At 32.6% G+C, this 17,136-nt stretch overlaps 1 protein-coding gene across 4 annotated transcripts; it reads right to left on the bottom strand.

Moving 5' to 3' along the window:
• Positions 1-906: 906 nt before the first annotated feature.
• Root (ciliary rootlet coiled-coil, rootletin) lies at positions 907-16,298 on the bottom strand. Of its 4 annotated transcripts, none has more exons than XM_072006435.1 (27): positions 16,069-16,298; positions 10,051-10,143; positions 9,016-9,240; positions 8,753-8,955; positions 8,299-8,680; positions 8,093-8,245; positions 7,721-8,023; positions 7,371-7,607; positions 7,163-7,299; positions 6,933-7,093; positions 6,724-6,854; positions 6,303-6,665; positions 5,874-6,233; positions 5,612-5,804; positions 5,193-5,552; positions 4,938-5,123; positions 4,619-4,836; positions 4,343-4,558; positions 4,074-4,275; positions 3,873-3,985; positions 3,625-3,801; positions 3,458-3,565; positions 3,200-3,379; positions 2,916-3,128; positions 2,539-2,844; positions 2,095-2,475; positions 907-2,012 (listed from the first exon to the last, which is right to left on the bottom strand). In XM_072006435.1, exons 1-27 carry the CDS (start codon positions 16,075-16,077, stop codon positions 1,731-1,733), a joined length of 5,892 nt encoding a protein of 1,963 aa, XP_071862536.1. In that variant the 5' UTR covers positions 16,078-16,298; the 3' UTR covers positions 907-1,730. The 4 variants fall into 4 exon arrangements, with proteins under 4 accessions (XP_071862536.1, XP_071862527.1, XP_071862546.1 ...); XM_072006426.1 differs by having other exon boundaries at positions 4,619-4,863; positions 16,069-16,293; XM_072006445.1 differs by lacking the exon at positions 16,069-16,298 and adding an exon at positions 10,730-10,832 and having other exon boundaries at positions 4,619-4,863.
• Between the last annotated feature and the right edge of the window lie 838 nt (positions 16,299-17,136).

Raw genomic sequence — 17,136 nt, 5'->3', positions numbered from 1 at the left:
CGCAGTTATGTATTTTAAAATGAAAAGTGTTTGGCGCGATGCGAAATTTAAATTATAGTCAAAAGTAATTTTCATAATACTGTGATCTTAGATCTTAAAATTTGGAAGTAATAAGGTTGGTGATTCAATAGATAAAATTGATATTTAAATTTTTGTACTTTCTTGTAATCACGTAAATAAAATTTATCAATAATTTAGCATGCACTTACATTTTTCGATATTATATAGTTACATTATACTTGTAGTTATCTTTTTAATACTTATATTAATGTTTTCTAATAATATTTGTAATACTAAAAAATTAATATTTACTAATAATTAATACTTCACTTATTTAGTTTTTCAAGTTTTTTAAGGAATGGTATGTAAAAAACTACAATTATTAATTTTTCAATAATTTATTATATATCCATATATATGTATATACGTATATGTATTTCTACAAAAGTAAACATTAATTAACGCATCATATATAGTTACATATATATATATATAAGAAGAATAATATTATCTTTCATGACTAGCATTATATAAGCTCTTTTTTTTATTTGTCAATCCAGAAATACAAATATTTTTATTTAAATGTCCTGTTTAAAATTATATTAGATTTGAATGGTAACTTATACTTGTAAAAATGTGTTTCAAAAAGATCATTAAGCATTATAAATTAATAACAGAATGATATTATTCTTTACAATTTAATTATTGAGAATCCTTTGTTACTTAAATGTAAATGCTAGAATAATAAAATATTCTATTTGTTTCTACATTTTTGTAAAGATGCGATAAATAATGATTTACAAATATTTCAACTTTCTCTGATCTGCACAGTTCAATTGAATCAGCTAGTTGTATTTCGGCTGGATTAGTTGTCTATATTCTTATAAATAAAGAATAGACACAATCCATTGTTTGCCAACTATGCATGTTATTTTTGGTACTCTTTTTATAACAATATACCGTTCTCTACATTCTATGCTGTGTTAAATTTCAATAACTCATCTATCAAACGATCAGAAGCATGTCTCTACAATGCTTTAGTTTGGTGATTCTCTTTGGTCTCGAGACGAGACTAAAGATAGCATTATTCTTGCCATTATAACTTACTTTGAAAGTGCTTTCCATTATACGAATCATAAGCATACACTTACTAATCCGAATATATATTAAAATAACAATATAATATTATAATAAATTAAGAACTAACTTATAAGTAAATATTACAATGAAAAGTTAAAGTTGCTGTTATCTATGGACGGATTGGGAATAAGTTACTTGCCGTGAATCTTCATTATAAAATTTTATAATGCATAATAAATATAGCATAGTATAGGAATGATTAAAGAAAAGGGAAAGAACACGTCCAAATGTATATAATAATGTTAGTCTATGATATCAGAATAATTTGAAGGCACCTAGAATATTGTACTGCGATAAATATATGTTAGAATTTAAAATATCTAATAAGTTTGTACATAATCAGTTCCAAATTGGTATAAAAAATGTATGTAAAAATTTGCGAAATACTAAAGTATCAAAATGTTATATTAATTACTAGTTCTCAAATAACTTATGATAATGAAGTTTAAGTATTTATGACTAGCATAAGACATGTTAAATTATGTTCCCATATACGGAAGAATTATTAAACATACTACTTGTCTTGTAAATATCATTGAACATACATTGGCAGTTTCAACATCTGATTCAGTCTGAAACAATATTACACCTTATTTCAGCTGTACTGGTGTGGAAGATCTATCGTAAGACGGTGGTGGAGGTAGAGCTAATGATGGCGGTAAACTGGTAGTACTTGTCAGAGTAGAATCCAATTTCCGAGCTTCATGTTCTAATAACATTGCGTCTAATGATGGATCTTGCGCTACGGTTCTCAAAGAATCGCCTAAGGCCTGCCTTAATTGTTGCATTTCTCGGCCAGCTCTTGAACTTCGTAAGACGTATAATTGTCGACGTTTTATTTCTTGATTAAGTTGTTCCCGCAGTAGTTGTATCTGTTATTTATACATTTATTCATAAATGTATGTAACTATTCATAAACATTGCAAATATATAAATATAAACAAAAACGGATACCTGATTTTCTAAACGTAAAACTTGTTGACGGTGACTTTGTTCTCTTGCTTCTAACAATTTCTCAGCCTGTAATTGAGCTGCTCGAAGTCTTTCAACTTCTCCGGTTCTATCTCGACTAAAATCAAATATTGAGTGCGTGTGACTGTAACTTGATTTCATTCTTATAAGCTCCGCTTCCTTCTCTGCAAGTTGTGTTTCTAATCTACGAACTTTCAATCTTAATTCCCTGTTTTCTTGCTCGTAATGATCTATATCAAAACTCGTGCCAAGTAATTCCACGTGTGCTTTTTCAGAACGTTCATAGCTTTTGCTACGGCTAGTCGATTTAAATAATGATAATTGCCGCTCCAAGTTACGTTTATCAGTTTCCAATAATTTCATCTAAAACATATAAAGTTAATATTTCTTCATTCTAGTTATTATTAGTCTATTACAAATACTTACTTTATCATTAAGAGCTTCCATTTTTCCTCTCATTTCACTTCTCTCTCTTTGCGCTATTTGTAGCTGTCGTAGCAATTCTTCGTCTTTGTTTGTACTTTCTTCCTGCGGATAAGCAATTATTCTCAATTGAGATTCTAAGGCACAACGTTGTACTTCATTATTCGCTAATTCATTTTGTAGACGAGTAATTTGATCCGTTAATGTTTGATTTGTATGCTTCAAATCGTTCAAAGATTGTTGCAAAAATTCTATGCGTTCAGATAAAATTCTGCGTTCATTCTCAGTATTTGAAAGTTGTTTTTGTAACTAAAATATAATAAATAATAATATTTATATATAATAATAATTTCTTGTAGATGATTTTATTATACTGATACCTGTTTATTCTTCTCATTAGAAGCCTGTAGGGTAGTTGTTAATTCCATAATATTGTGATGCAATGAATTAATTTCATTCTTTAATTCACTTTCTGCATTGGATGTTTTTTCTAATGTAAGGTTTAATTGTTCTACGGTAGTTTTCAACGAAGTACAACGTTCTTCTAAACTCGTTATTGTTCGGTTTTGCGTATCATTTCGTTCTTGTAATTTCTAAAAAAATCAATACGGTATAGTATTTCTTGTGTCTTAATGTAAGATTAAGAACTGTATAATTAACATACATGAATGTTTGCATCTTTTTCCTGAAACATCATTTGTAATCTTTGAAGGTCACCTTCTAATGACATTCTTTGCAATTCTAATTTTGTAGCACGGGACTCGCTTCTGTTAAGTTCCTCTTGTAGATTACGTTTTTCATTTTCTGCTTTGCTCAAAGTTTGTTTCAGTTTGTCTACTTTTTCCTGCAGATTCATTCATTCATTATACAACATTAAACTAGAAATATTTATTTTATACAAAACAGTATTGAATATTCTTACCTCGGACTGTGTTTTTTCTTCAGAATTATTACTAATCATCATTTCAAGATTGACTACCTTTTCACGCAATTGCTCACATTCTTCTGTTTTTAGTTGCAAGGAATTTAACTAAAACATATTTATAAGTAAAAGAACGAAGCTATTAAAATAATATATCTAAAATGTACCTGCATTTCATAGCCACTCTGTTTTTGAGAAAATTTTACTTCTAATGAATTCTTTTCGTCTTGGAGTATTCTTATATTCGTTAATAAAGTGTTTATTTGCATATCTGATCTATTCTGAATCTCTTGAGTTTCTACCAATTGTTTTTTCAAGTTACACAATTCCGTTTTATAATCATCCTAAAATTTAAGTCAATATGTTTTGCAAGTTACAAATTATTGTAATAAACATGTAATCTTTTATTAATTACCCTTTCACGTTCGATTTGAGCTACTTGTTGCATGAGAGATCGTACACCTTTTCTAACAGTTTCAGGATCAACATCAAGTATCACATCTCTAGTAGAATCAATGTGATCTTGAGCTGGATAAGAAAGAAAATATATCAATTGTACTTGACATTATTACTTGATACACTACTAATATATGTATTAATATAAATACATATGTACCTCTTGCTGGGCTCCACCTTCTTGATGGACTCATTAATTTGAAGGGTATGTTAACACTTCCATCCAATTGAATACCTGCAATCCGACGTAATGTCGAAGCCACACTACTTAATTTCTGTTCAACATCTTTCTTTGCCATTTCCAGTTGTGATAATTGGGTATCTAGTGCTCGAACTCGTCCTTCAGAGCCCCCAAGACGTGCCTAGTTAATGCAACGAATTAAATCTTTTATTTCGCTTTTACGAATAAACTTTTTATTGCAATTTTACTTTGAGTTCTTGAATCTGTTGGGAAGCATCAGCTAGACAAACTTCCAAGTTATGCTTTTGGTCCTCGAGTTTTCTTTCACGACATCGACTATCCTCGAGACGAACTACTAGTTCTTGTTCTCTAACTCTCCACCGTTCATTTTCTTCATCTGCACGTGAACGCAATCTTCCGAGCTCTTGTCTTGTTACTTTCAAGCTATTATCAACATCCATTAGCTGTCCAAAAAATAATGATAAGTACAAATATCTTCTATTTTAAAGTACTTCATATCTTACCTGTTTCTTGACTTGATGTAATTGCAGCTGCAAACGTTCTCTTTCTTCTGTTTCGTTAGTTAATCGTGCTTGCAATTCTTTTTCATCATTTTGTGCTTGCGTATTATTCTGATGAGATTTCTGTAACTCATCTTGAGTAAAATGAAGCTGTTTCTGTAATTGTAATATTTCTTTCTCCATATCACGAAGTTGAGCTTGAAGACGAGATCTCTCTGCATCTATATTCAATTTCATATCCTCCAATGCTTTAAAACGCAAATACACAAAATATAAATGAACATGATATAATAAAGAATGATTAACATTATAATATAAATACCTGAAATTTTTTGGTACGATTCTTCTAACGTTCTACTTTGTTCTCTTTTTTCACTTTCGATACGTTTCACATGTTCGCGTAATTCTTTATTGCTACTGTTATATTTTTCTTTCTCATACGTACAGTCGGCTAATTGCCTCCTAATATCCACTAACTCTTTACGCAATGTTTCGTTAAGATTTTCGGCTATAAATGTATATTCATTACCATAGGAATATTAAACATATCAATCTTAGAAGAAAATATAAAATCTACCATCTTTGAGTTTTCTAATAGTTTCGTGCAATTGATTTTGCAAACTATCAACTTTATCTTCCGTCATGTGTAATTGAACTTGCAACTCTTCAGATTCTCTTTGCGCTGATTCTCGTTCTTTCCAGAGCTCTTCAATTTTTAATTCAAGTTTTATCTTTTCTTCATCAGCTTTTAGTTTAGTCTCGTCTAATTTTGTTTTAAAACGGCTCAATTCATCGCGCAGTTGATTTGTATTATTACGTTCCTGTTCGGCACGCGCTGCTGCTTCCCGTTTCATTCGTTCTACATTGTTCTTTTCTTCTTCCATTTCACGTAGAACAGTCTCCAATTTCTCCATTAATGCTTGCTGATCGTGATGAGCTGTAAACGCAAAACATTTTTAGCCTTCATTTTTTATGCTTTACATACATATTTACTACCTATAAGAAGAGCTTGTTGTTTATCATTTTCTGCTCTAAGAAGAACTTCCTCATGTTGTTGACACAAATTTTCTATGTGCTGTTGCATTTCATTTATCCTTTGCTGCAATTGATTTATCTCATTATCTTTCTCTCCAGTAAGTTGCAACAGGGATTGTTGAAGTCGTTTCTCTAAGTTTATTTTTATTTGTTCCTGGAAATTAATTCAATTAATTTATTTGTATACGGATTGTCGCAGTTTAAATGTCAATAAATATTATACTTTTTCTTCATTTAGTTTTTTTATATTATCTTCACTATGTTTTTTCACGTTGGAGATAATTTGTTGAAATTCAGCTTCTTGGTCGCCGCTTTGTTGCGTTAGAGTTTGCTTTATTTCATGTGTTCGTTTCTCACTACTCTCGAGTTCCTTCATTAACCGTTCTACTTGTCCTTTTAAGCTTTCCTGTTTTATTAACAACTCTTTCTGTTCCTTTTCTAATTGTGTCTTCTTTACATGCATATTTTCTAAATTAGTTTGTGTATCAAATAAAACGCCTTCTAACGTTTCCTTTTCACTGCGCATTGATGCAAGTTGCTCCTGTAGTCGTTGTACTTCTTTTTCATTGGTTTCTAAGAGTACCTATACAACCAAAAATAATTGTAGTGTAGAGGAGTAAACGAATTTTAAATAATTGTTTGTAATATTCACCTGTTTCTCTTCATTGTCTTTTACGAGATCTTCTAAATTTCGATTTATTCTTCCATTCATTTCATTTGCTTGTTCTAATCTTTGTCTGACTCTCATTAATTCCTCATTTAATGTTTCTTTCTTTCGTGCCAAAACTGACAACTGATTACTTAAATCTCCACGCTCACGGGTAACATGTGCTACTTCTATTTCAATCTTCTCCTTTTCGATCTCCAAAAATTTTACTTTTTCATTCGAAGTTGCTTTCTCTGACTCCAAATCGAGCCTGGTTTGTTCTGCTTGAAGTAATTCTTTTCTTAAGGAACCCAAATCACTTTGCTGATCAGTGCATTGACTTGCTAATTTGTTTTTTTCTTCTGTTATCTAAATTTAATATATAATTCTTAGTAATAAACATTGACAATATTTCGTAAAATATTACCTTTTTTAATTCTTCTTGAAATCGTTGTTTCTCTTGTTCATGATTGCTGCAGACTGTTTCTAATTTCATTAAAACTTCTTGTAAGTCTGATTTTTCTAATAGTACACGTTCCAATTCTAGTTCCAAATCACCTAAATGACAATAGATACAGATAAATCTGTATTAAATAAATATATTATAAAACAAAAGCATTGTTTATAAGAAATTACCTTTGCTTTTTTCAATTTGTGAAATTAATCCATCTGTTTCTAATTTTTGTTGTTCTAACATATCTTTTGCGAGATATGCTTTACTCAATTCTTCCCGTAAAGTTAGCAGTTCCTCTCTCATTTTACTGCATCTGTCTTCTTCTGAACGTAGATTTAGTTCTCTAGCAATTTAATTTTTAAATAAATCAGTTGGTAGCAAATAAAGACAAAAGAATGCTTATTTAACATACCTTAATTCTACATCTTTAGATAATCTACTGAGCTCACTTTGAAGATACAATTTTTCATCTTCCAAGTTATCACAAAGCTTTTGTAATTTGTTGTTAGCTTTTTGTAATTTTTCGCAATCGCTATTTAAATTTTCCATCTAAAAATAAATGTTTTGCATTAACGTGAAAAATAAAACGCATGTATTTATAGAAAAAAATTATACCATACCATGCTGTTAATTTCTACTCTGCTTTTGTCAAGTGCATTTTTTTCTATCCTTACAGTATCAAGCCCTTTTTGTAACATGTCTTTTTCTTGATTAAGTTGTGAGCAGTGTGACCGAATTGTATCCAATTCAATAATTAATTCCTCTGCTCTCTTTTCTAAAGTTTTAACATTCTCTTCTGCGTTTTCGAATTGTTTTCGAGAAGATTGTAACTGTTCTTTATTGGTTTGCAATTTTACCTAATGTAATAGATTATTGAAATATATTGTTATATAAATAAGAGAGTATTTTATAAGCTGTGAATTCTGTATTTTTACAATTTACTGAAACATAGAATATAAAATCTTCACACCTGAAGCTCGTGTATAGTCAATTGATATTTATGTAGAGCTGCTTGTACAGCACTGATAGTACTTTCAGCAAAGGCTGGAATGGTGTTGCTTCTTGTACCTCTTTTTGGTGATTTTTGGGGGATTGGTCCAGTAGGTGACAAATGAAGATGAGGAGGTGCTTGAGTAGATTCAATTTCGCGAGTTTCTGCATCTTGGATTACAGCATGTGCTATGTCCCTCAATGCAGATTGTAAAATTTCTATATCATCTTGTAAACGTGAATTACGATGTACTTCTGCTTCTGCCTCACCACATCTTTCTTCCTAAAAATAAAATATAATTATTATAACTATTTTATATAACAACTATATTGTTTTAATTTCGATAATTACCAAATTATGAACATCACGAATAAGTTGATTGATCTTTTCCTCTTTTATATGAATTTCATTCTGAGCTACGTCATATTGTTGTTTGAGTGTTGTTAATTCTGTTTTCAAATCAGTCGTTACCTGTTCCTGTGCTTGTTGAACTTGCTGAGATATCTAAAATATGATGAAATTAAAACAAATATTAAAACTTATTCACATATATGTACCATTGGTTGCATAGCTGCTTGCATTCTTATAGCGAATCCTGTATTATTACAAGCCGATGAGACATCGTTAAACGTAGAAATAACGCTATTCTTCATTTTTAATAAGTCTCTTTCCGTACTAGACTTTATCTCTGCAAATAATCGTTTTACAGAAACAACATCACGCCAAAGATTTAATAATCTATTATGTTCTGAAGTATAATATTCATTAAAAGCTTGTTCTTCTTCTCTCCATTCCTCTTCCTTGATAGCCAATTCTTCTCTTAAAATATCCCAATCATTACTTAATTTCTGTAAATCATTTGTGAGTGCTTCATTTGTTTGATGAGATTCTTCTAACTGATCTTTCAAAGTTGTATTTAATTGCAATAGTTTTTCACATCTAAGCAAAGGACTAGTATTTTAATATTTACTTTGATAAGTTTATTCTATCTGTAAAGAAAAAGGATGATACCTTTTACGTTCTTCCGCCAGTTTTTTTAAAGCGGTGTCTAAATCATGAACCTGTTCCTCACGTATTTCCCTTAATGTTTGATAAGCTGCATCTAAAACAGAAGTTGTTGGAGATGCAGAACTCGCAGCCTTATTAGAATCATATACAGCAGATTCTGCCATTTGACTTTCTAATTCAGAACATTTTTGTTTGTATTGCAATACCTAAAAATATGAAATATTAATATATATTGCAAAATTCACTGTAAATTCAAAAAGACCTACTTTGGCTTGTAAGCGGGAAACAAGAGCAGCCTGATGTTGTTGTGCTTGTCTGTATGTATCCAGACGTCTTTTGTAATGAGCTGCTTCTTCTTCAAGACGATGTCGTAATTCATAATTCTGTCTAACTAATGCATCTGGTGAAAGATCTTCTTCACTTAAACGATCTCCAGCACCACTTATTGTGCTACCTGCAGAATCCATTTTACCACCTGTGCTTTTTTCTACCTATGAAATATTTATATTTATAAATGGACATAATATCTTATACTTGATAACTTAGGAAACAAAAATTTAATAAAATTTTCCCTACATCAATACCTTAATAAATTCTTAAAAATTCTCGTGTTATATTATTTGATTTACAAATTATAATCACATCATAAATTTGTTGTCTCATTTTTATATAATTACAGATACTATGTACAATATTTGAGAACCATTTTTTATTTATTAATGTAAATGCTATTTATTTTTACCATACATATTATATATTCAGTTTTGTTTTCCTATTTTTATCATTAAAATGTTGCATGAATTGTTAGTAAACTATAAAATGCATTCATCATCATTTAGTTAAGGTTAGGTTTCTGTTTACTGTTTACTGTTGCTTAGTAAGTGAAGTATGTACATACATTTGTAAGAGGACCTAAGTATAGAATTATAGAATACTGGGTGCATGCGATGTTTGTCCGTCCGTTTATTTGAATTGCTTATGCTTATAGCACCACGTATAATAAAATTAAAAATTACTGTGTAATTAAATTAGATATAAGATAGTTAACAAGAATAAATAAATGTTACGTAGTCAATAGAAAACTTTTGAAATAAATCCAATGTCCTTTGTATTTAATTATCAACTATAGAATACTTCTTAAATATTCGTTTAAGAAATAAGAGCTACATAAATATGTTTTGTCGTAATATATTTATTTGTAACTCCAGAGATTTCTCCAGTTAACTATGTTTCATTTTCGTTGTGCTAGCGCGTATTAAATAATAGCAGAAATAATTTAATAACATAACCAAGACTTATACCTCTTTCGTCCTATTAGGGCCTCTGAGAAACGGTGGTCGCCGCCTCTCCATCTGTCCCCTCGTTGATAATTGTGAAATTCCTTTAGACAATGGCTAGAACAATATTTTTACATTTGCAATAATCTCATCATTAATCCTCCTAGTAATTCCTAATTCTACTCTTATTCCTACTCCTACTTCCTATTCCTAATTTTTCACGATAAATGTTTACAAAACTTATATATTCATCATACTGCATAACGCATTAGTGCATATTAATAAAGTAAAGCAAAGCAATTTCTATGCATTATCTTTGATATAATATTCTTTCAGGAAATTATTGCTTACGTTAGTACGATAGGAAGAAAGGAAGGAAAAATAAAAGAATAAACGATAAGAAGATGATCTTCATAATATCTGATTATATAGTACCTATGTCAATGTAATTACTGTTATACTAGATCAGCTTAATCTTCTTATAGAAGCAATAAACAAGGCTATTTAAAAAATATTGTTATCGAAATGAGGACAAATATATTTACTATGGAATTTTCTTTCTCCTTTTTAATGATTTCATTAAAATTGGTTCAATCTGCACGAAAGGCAAGAATTATAATCTGGGAAAGGTTTAAAAATTCCAAAGAATTGCGAGCCTCTTAATTGCTCCAGGAATCGGTAGAGAAATCGCTCATAGTTATACTTCTCGATTTTCTTCTTTTGTTAGAGCTTTGTCGTATCCGGTATCTGCGAGAATGGAAGTAGAAGAAGCACGACCCTCTGCCAGGCACCGAATGGCACCAATCGATATGTATATGGCCAAACTGGCTCCTCGTGAGGATATCACCCTCCGAATACGCTGTTCCAACTTTTCTACGACTTCGTATACACGATTTTCTATCGGTGGAGCATTTCGGCCGATCGAGATATAAAATCAGAAATCCGGCGATTGATCGAAATTGATTGAAAGCTAAAAGATATCTTTAAGGGTAGAAGAATCAGTTTGAGTTAAACCAGTATTTTTTATCGTAACTGACAAAATACTTTATAGTAATATCGTTTTATTCTCATGAAACTTTGTACATCTTTGTAAATATTTCGCAACTTAGTGCGTCTTAGTTTGACGCAATATACAATTAAACGAGCTAGTGTTCATTTTCCAAAAATAGCATCTTATAATTAGGCAAAAGACAAGAAACCAGTAGTGGTTTAGTATGACCAATTCTGCGCGCAAATCAGCCGGAGAAGTTCAACGTACGAGTTGCATGCAGCATGGGAAGCCATGGTTTGAGCAACCCCTCCTGAGAATCTCGCAGCTGTACTAATAATCAAGACAAGATAAACCACGTCAGGTACATTCGATGTTCCGCGTCGATAGTAATAACAATTAGCTCGTGTTCGCGCGGTGAACAATGAGCTTAAAAGTTTTTGAAACCCGATAATTTACAACTCTCGTTTGATCACGTGTCCTGACTCGAAGCGGTATCCAGTTTGAAACTTGGGACAATTACTCGTGGTAATGGCACGATATCAGGAAACATAGGGCGACGAGATTTACCGAAGTTTATTTAACCGACGTATTTTAAATAAATTCCAATTTTTCTGTTGGTTCGCTGCGGTACTAAAGTTCCCAGTTATCAAAATTAAATACGTCTACATAGTGGTTTATTTAATTTAGTTTAATTTAATTAATTTATTTAAGACTAACGTGAAGAGTCCACTGATACAGTCGTTATAATGAAATTAATAAAAAGCAGGAGAAATACACGAAAATAATTAATAGCAGAATAAAGTACAAGAACAAAATAGTAATAATAATGATGATCATATAAAAGTAAGAAAAGAATAATAAATTTATAATAATACAAACTAATCAATAGCAAAGATAACAATTACAGTAAAACAAATTATGATATAATAATAAATTTCAAGAAAGCAGAAAAATGCATAAGTAGGTTAATGGTAGAACAAAGTACAATAAGCGAAATAACAGTAATAGCGTTTATAAATGATACAATCAAATAATTTGATTCATAGAAAGAGAGCGTCCGATTGGATTTAAAAAGTTCTTACGATTTAATTACTTTAATTCTTATTACGTATCTAGAATCTATTAAAAGTTTTATCGAAGAAGGGCTGCTTAGAAAAATGATAACAATAAATGATAATGAAGAATAGTTTAGCTTCGGTGCTAAGCAGATACGAGGTATAGAGATCAGAGGTATAACCCTTATCACCATTCCCCACATTTGTACCTGTCTATACAATGAAATTGTATCATTGTTGTTAAAATAATCTTCCAGAGGAATTACACGATGGCGCATAAATTCAAGCGATCGCGATAAATTGTCAAATCAGTAATCTGTGTGTGATCATGGAGTTTGAACCGTGTCAAAGAGACGAAGGAAGCGAGTAAACCGGATTAAACCGCACGTCTGCATATCTGAACAAGTTTTTACAGACGGCGGTTCCGTGGGTCATCGAGATTTCACCTCTTCCATCGTATTTCTCCTTTTTCTCACATTATCCCGTCGGTGATAACCGCGCTCAGATATTATGTGCATAGCCTTCCGCTGCTCTTCTATGATGAGATAGTTTTACCGCTTTCCTTCTTCGTCTTTCTCCCTTTCCTCTTCATCGACTTTTTCTTTTGACGTTGCATATGCTAAATGAAGTCGAGAAGTTTCTACGATTTTGAATTATCTTTGACATTGTTTTTATTCGTACCCGGCATCTATAATGAGATAATGGCGAATATCAAACAGCGAAAGAAAAAGTGAATTGTCGGAAAGGCATTTCGGTCGGGAAGGTAATTGAAGAGATAGGAAAGCTTTTTTCAACTTTATCGCCTGATTGCTGGTGCACACTTCGAACCATTCGATTCATTCTTTTCCAGAAATTTCTACCCCGTTGTCTTTTCTTCTTTGTCAAACAATGAATTATTAACTGGTCGTGTGGTTTTCACAAGAAACATTGGTCGGTAATTGTATTTTCGTTTATCATGCAACTTCGAAGAAGAAAGAAGGGGAATATGCATCTTGAATTCGTGGTTAATATTATACATGAATAATTTTGACATTTGATCATACTTTAAGAAATAAATTTTGGTCGACTAAAATACGATTAGATATATATTATCAAAAAATCACTAACTACATGTGAAAAATATTACGGAGTATTAGCGCAGCTAAAAATTTCTTCGAATGATATCAAAGCATATCGTTACCGATAAGTGCATCGAATGGGTATAGCGTGAGAGAATCCGGGCTCATTACACGAGAATTCACGGTCACATAGTTCCACAAAGGGACGCCTATGTTCGTCCTTGACCATGCGAAAATTAACTTCGATTACATTCTTTGAATACCGAATCGATTTATAGCTCATTACACTGATGCTGCCGAAACTTCGTGGGTAAATGGAGCGCGAAACTTCTTTTAATTCACTTGATTAGCCAGAATCAAAACAGTGAGTTTGTTGATTATAATTTTGGTAGTCCAATATCCGGGTTTTAATCTAGACGTCTTAATAGAAATTTATGTTAAAATAAATAAATGAACCAATTGATAACTTAATTAAATGATTCCTTATAACCGCAATCTAGAACTTGTATGACCTTAATAGTTCTGATTATCCAATCACACTTACGCATCACGTGCGTAGATGATGCCTTGATGATTATCCAAGAGTAATGCAATTATATATTACTTAATCGCTGTATCCATAGAGTGGAATTTAACAAAATCATGTAAAAGCCAACATGGTTACGTTATAAACGCAAACTCCAAGATAAAGAAACGGTAATCTACAGCTACAGCTTAAAGAGAGAAATAAAAATGATATTAAATCGTTTGTTAATCGTAGCAACGGCCAATGTACAGTTAGATATTAGATTTTATACGCAAATTCATATTTGGACTCGGCTATCAAAGGCGCCTGAATATTTCCAATAAAGATTTTATTGTTCGGACGGTTTCATCATTCCAAAGATCGAAGATTGCGCTTTCTTTTATTGGCCTATCACGGCTTCGTTACAGATCATTGAAGAAACAAGCACGTTATATTTATAACACGACGTCGCGTAAAATTAATAACTGCTGTATCGAGAACTCGTTAACTAATAAGGACAGCGAGACGTGACGATGCGAACGTCTTACAGAGCCCGGGGAAATTACCACGGTCAATGTTCATCGTTCGTCCGGTTCACGTGTTAAGTGATACGATTCACGCAATATGGAGAAGCGATTGCGAGACTTAAACAAAAAATATGACTTCACTATACGTGATTAATCGTGTGCAAATTAATTAGATATCTTCTTTCGACCTTTTTTTCTCCTTTGCTACTTTTTTTATTTGTCTTATTTCTTGCTCGCATTTGAAATAGAGTAGTAGTGGAGAAACACGAAAACGCATAAAATTGTCGAGTTAAGAATGGCGATATGTAACAATTTTTATTTGATAATTTGCTTTCGCGTTTATTTTAATAATTTTAATTTTAAAAGTAGAAACACTTTATGACAAAGAAAGCGTGTATAATGATTACTTTAAGCAACTTATCGACCAGTTTTAAAGGCGACATACATACATGCAGTTAAATGCGTGGAGAATGCGTACTTTTCGCGTACTATATTTGATTGATGGAAGATAGATTTATAACACACGATACATCTTATTGTAGATTTATATCATGACCTTATGCAATTTTGTGTGTATTGTTTTTCTACTTATTTATACTGATATTCACGCAAAATAATTCGCGCAAACTAAAAGGCTATCTGTGAACTGCAAATCTATCTGTAAAGGGAGCAGGAGTGCGGCTTTAAGAAACGCGCGACAGATCCCGATAAGCCAGTAAGCACGTGGTAAACCGGCTTGAGTGGGGTTCTATGACACGTGACAGAATCAACCCCAACCATAAAGTTCAGCCAAATAACCTACTACATTTGAACGCGTGTCACCCCATCACCAATGCGTCACACATTTATGAAACTGGCCACTGGTCACCCTATTGCTACCATCATTAATTATTATTTATTTATATCCGTATGTAAACCGGAAATAAGATTTTTAACCGCATCATACTAAAATCAATAAGACTTAAGAAGCTCGACAAACATGTATAAGTATATTCATGTTTTAATGAAAACCGAAAGTCATTAGACAAAAAATATTCCATTTTTTCGCAATGAAACGTACAAATTAAGAAGATTAGAGTATTTGTAAATTTTAGTACATCTGGCGTAGTAATTGCTGCGTACTGACTAGATTAGTAATCTTAGGTAGTTAATGATAGACAATTATAGGTCGGAGATCATTATCCGCGAAACGATGGAAACCCGAGAGTAAGCGGTGTCGAGTTCGTTTACTCAATTTTCCATTGCCCGGTACACCGGGTTTTAGTTAATGGAAGGAGTCAATCAATCCTAACTATTACGAAACTAGTGAACCAGTAGCGCTAATTATCTCATTTCTCCGCGTCGAGTTTATTGCACCTGGAGATCGCGTACGATCGAAGAATTGGTTGATTAATCGCGTGGCAAACGCCATCAACTCTGCTCTTCAGAATTAATTTCAGTTTGTGCAACGTGACAAGACTTTAATACTAACGAGCCGAAACGAAAGATCTAACTTTCCGTCCGTGATAATATGAATTACAAACGTTTAATTTCATTTTTTCAAAGTAATAAATTTGATCGTACATACGTTTTATCGACAATTAGAAACTAAATATGGTACATTTCGTAGGGAAATTAGCTAATCAATTACAAAAAAATAAAAGATTTCGTAAACAACTATCTCCTTTGATTTTAAATATCAATTATAAGCAAGCGAATCAAATGAATATCGGTACTCGATTAATCATAGTGGAAATTGCAGGTCTGTTATCACTCGACAAATAATTGTACTAATCAGATAATTCGCCAATAAATCACCAAACTTCGGCGAACAAAACAACGTGTAAAGATCTGCGTGGACAAGTGGCATATACATATATAGCGAAATGAAATTGCAATCGCGATTATTTTCTTCGCCACAACTCACCCGTGACATCTCGAGCGGTTTGTCGTGGCAAAAAGACGTCTGGTATCAGCGATAACTAGAATGAGAGTGTGAAGGTTGATATCGGAGGATGGCTGGCGGCGATACAGTTTCTTCAGGGCCTTTTAACGCTCGAGGAAGTTCGATTACGCGTTCGACGCGGGCAAACGGCTGGCTATTACTGAAGCGCCCCCGAAGTCGACCTCGACGCCGACCTCGACGCCGACATCGGTAACAGCGCGACGTCGGCGTCGGCGTCGTGATGCTCCACCACCCGATCTCGATCGCGTGCTTAACCGTGCCCACGCGAGCTCTCTGATTCTAGCTCGATCCACCAGAGACCAGGGATAGTTATTCGCATCGAATACCGTTATTTCGCTAGCACCGTAAACCTAGTTTCACCGATTAACCACGCCAGTTAACGGCTCTCGTGATAACATTTGCCATGTACCTATATCACGTAATTTACGAGAGTCGAACTTTCAAGCTATCGAGAAATGTCTCATCGTATCGCGGTTTATTGTGTTGTACATATTTATGGCAATACAAATCTCTTGATCACTTTCTATAGATTTTGTTCATAATTTTTTGATAGCGTGATTAGCATATCTATGAAAATGAAGAAGTCAGCAGAAGCAGACTCATACACGTATATTATTTCCGTTTATGTAGGTTTATGTAGATATATTGTAGTCATCGAAAGTAGAATTGAGTTAGATTCCAAAATCCTTTCCCGGTTTAAGTCAGATGTCTTATTTCACCTGTAGAGTATAATGTAATAGAATTCACAAACAAATGTCTTCCTTGCAATTACTCGGTAAAGCAGGGAGTTCCGCATTATTTCGTGCACGCAGGGAAAAATATTTCTGCCGATTCATTAATCGTTCAACTTGTCGTCGGAGGAAATCTGTGGCTGGTACCCTTAACATAATGGTTTCTCGATCTTCGTATACCTTTGAGGGAAACTTTTATCTGAGTCAATCATTTTAGTCACGACATTTAAGCTTTACGAAATAAACCGCGGCGACTCGGAGATTTACGATCAACCAGTGTCATCGAACCGGAAGCAAC

Source organism: Bombus fervidus, chromosome 1 (assembly GCF_041682495.2).
Source record: "Bombus fervidus isolate BK054 chromosome 1, iyBomFerv1, whole genome shotgun sequence".
Lineage (NCBI taxonomy): Eukaryota > Metazoa > Arthropoda > Insecta > Hymenoptera > Apidae > Bombus > Bombus fervidus.
This window is presented reverse-complemented; position numbering and strand designations above follow the sequence as displayed.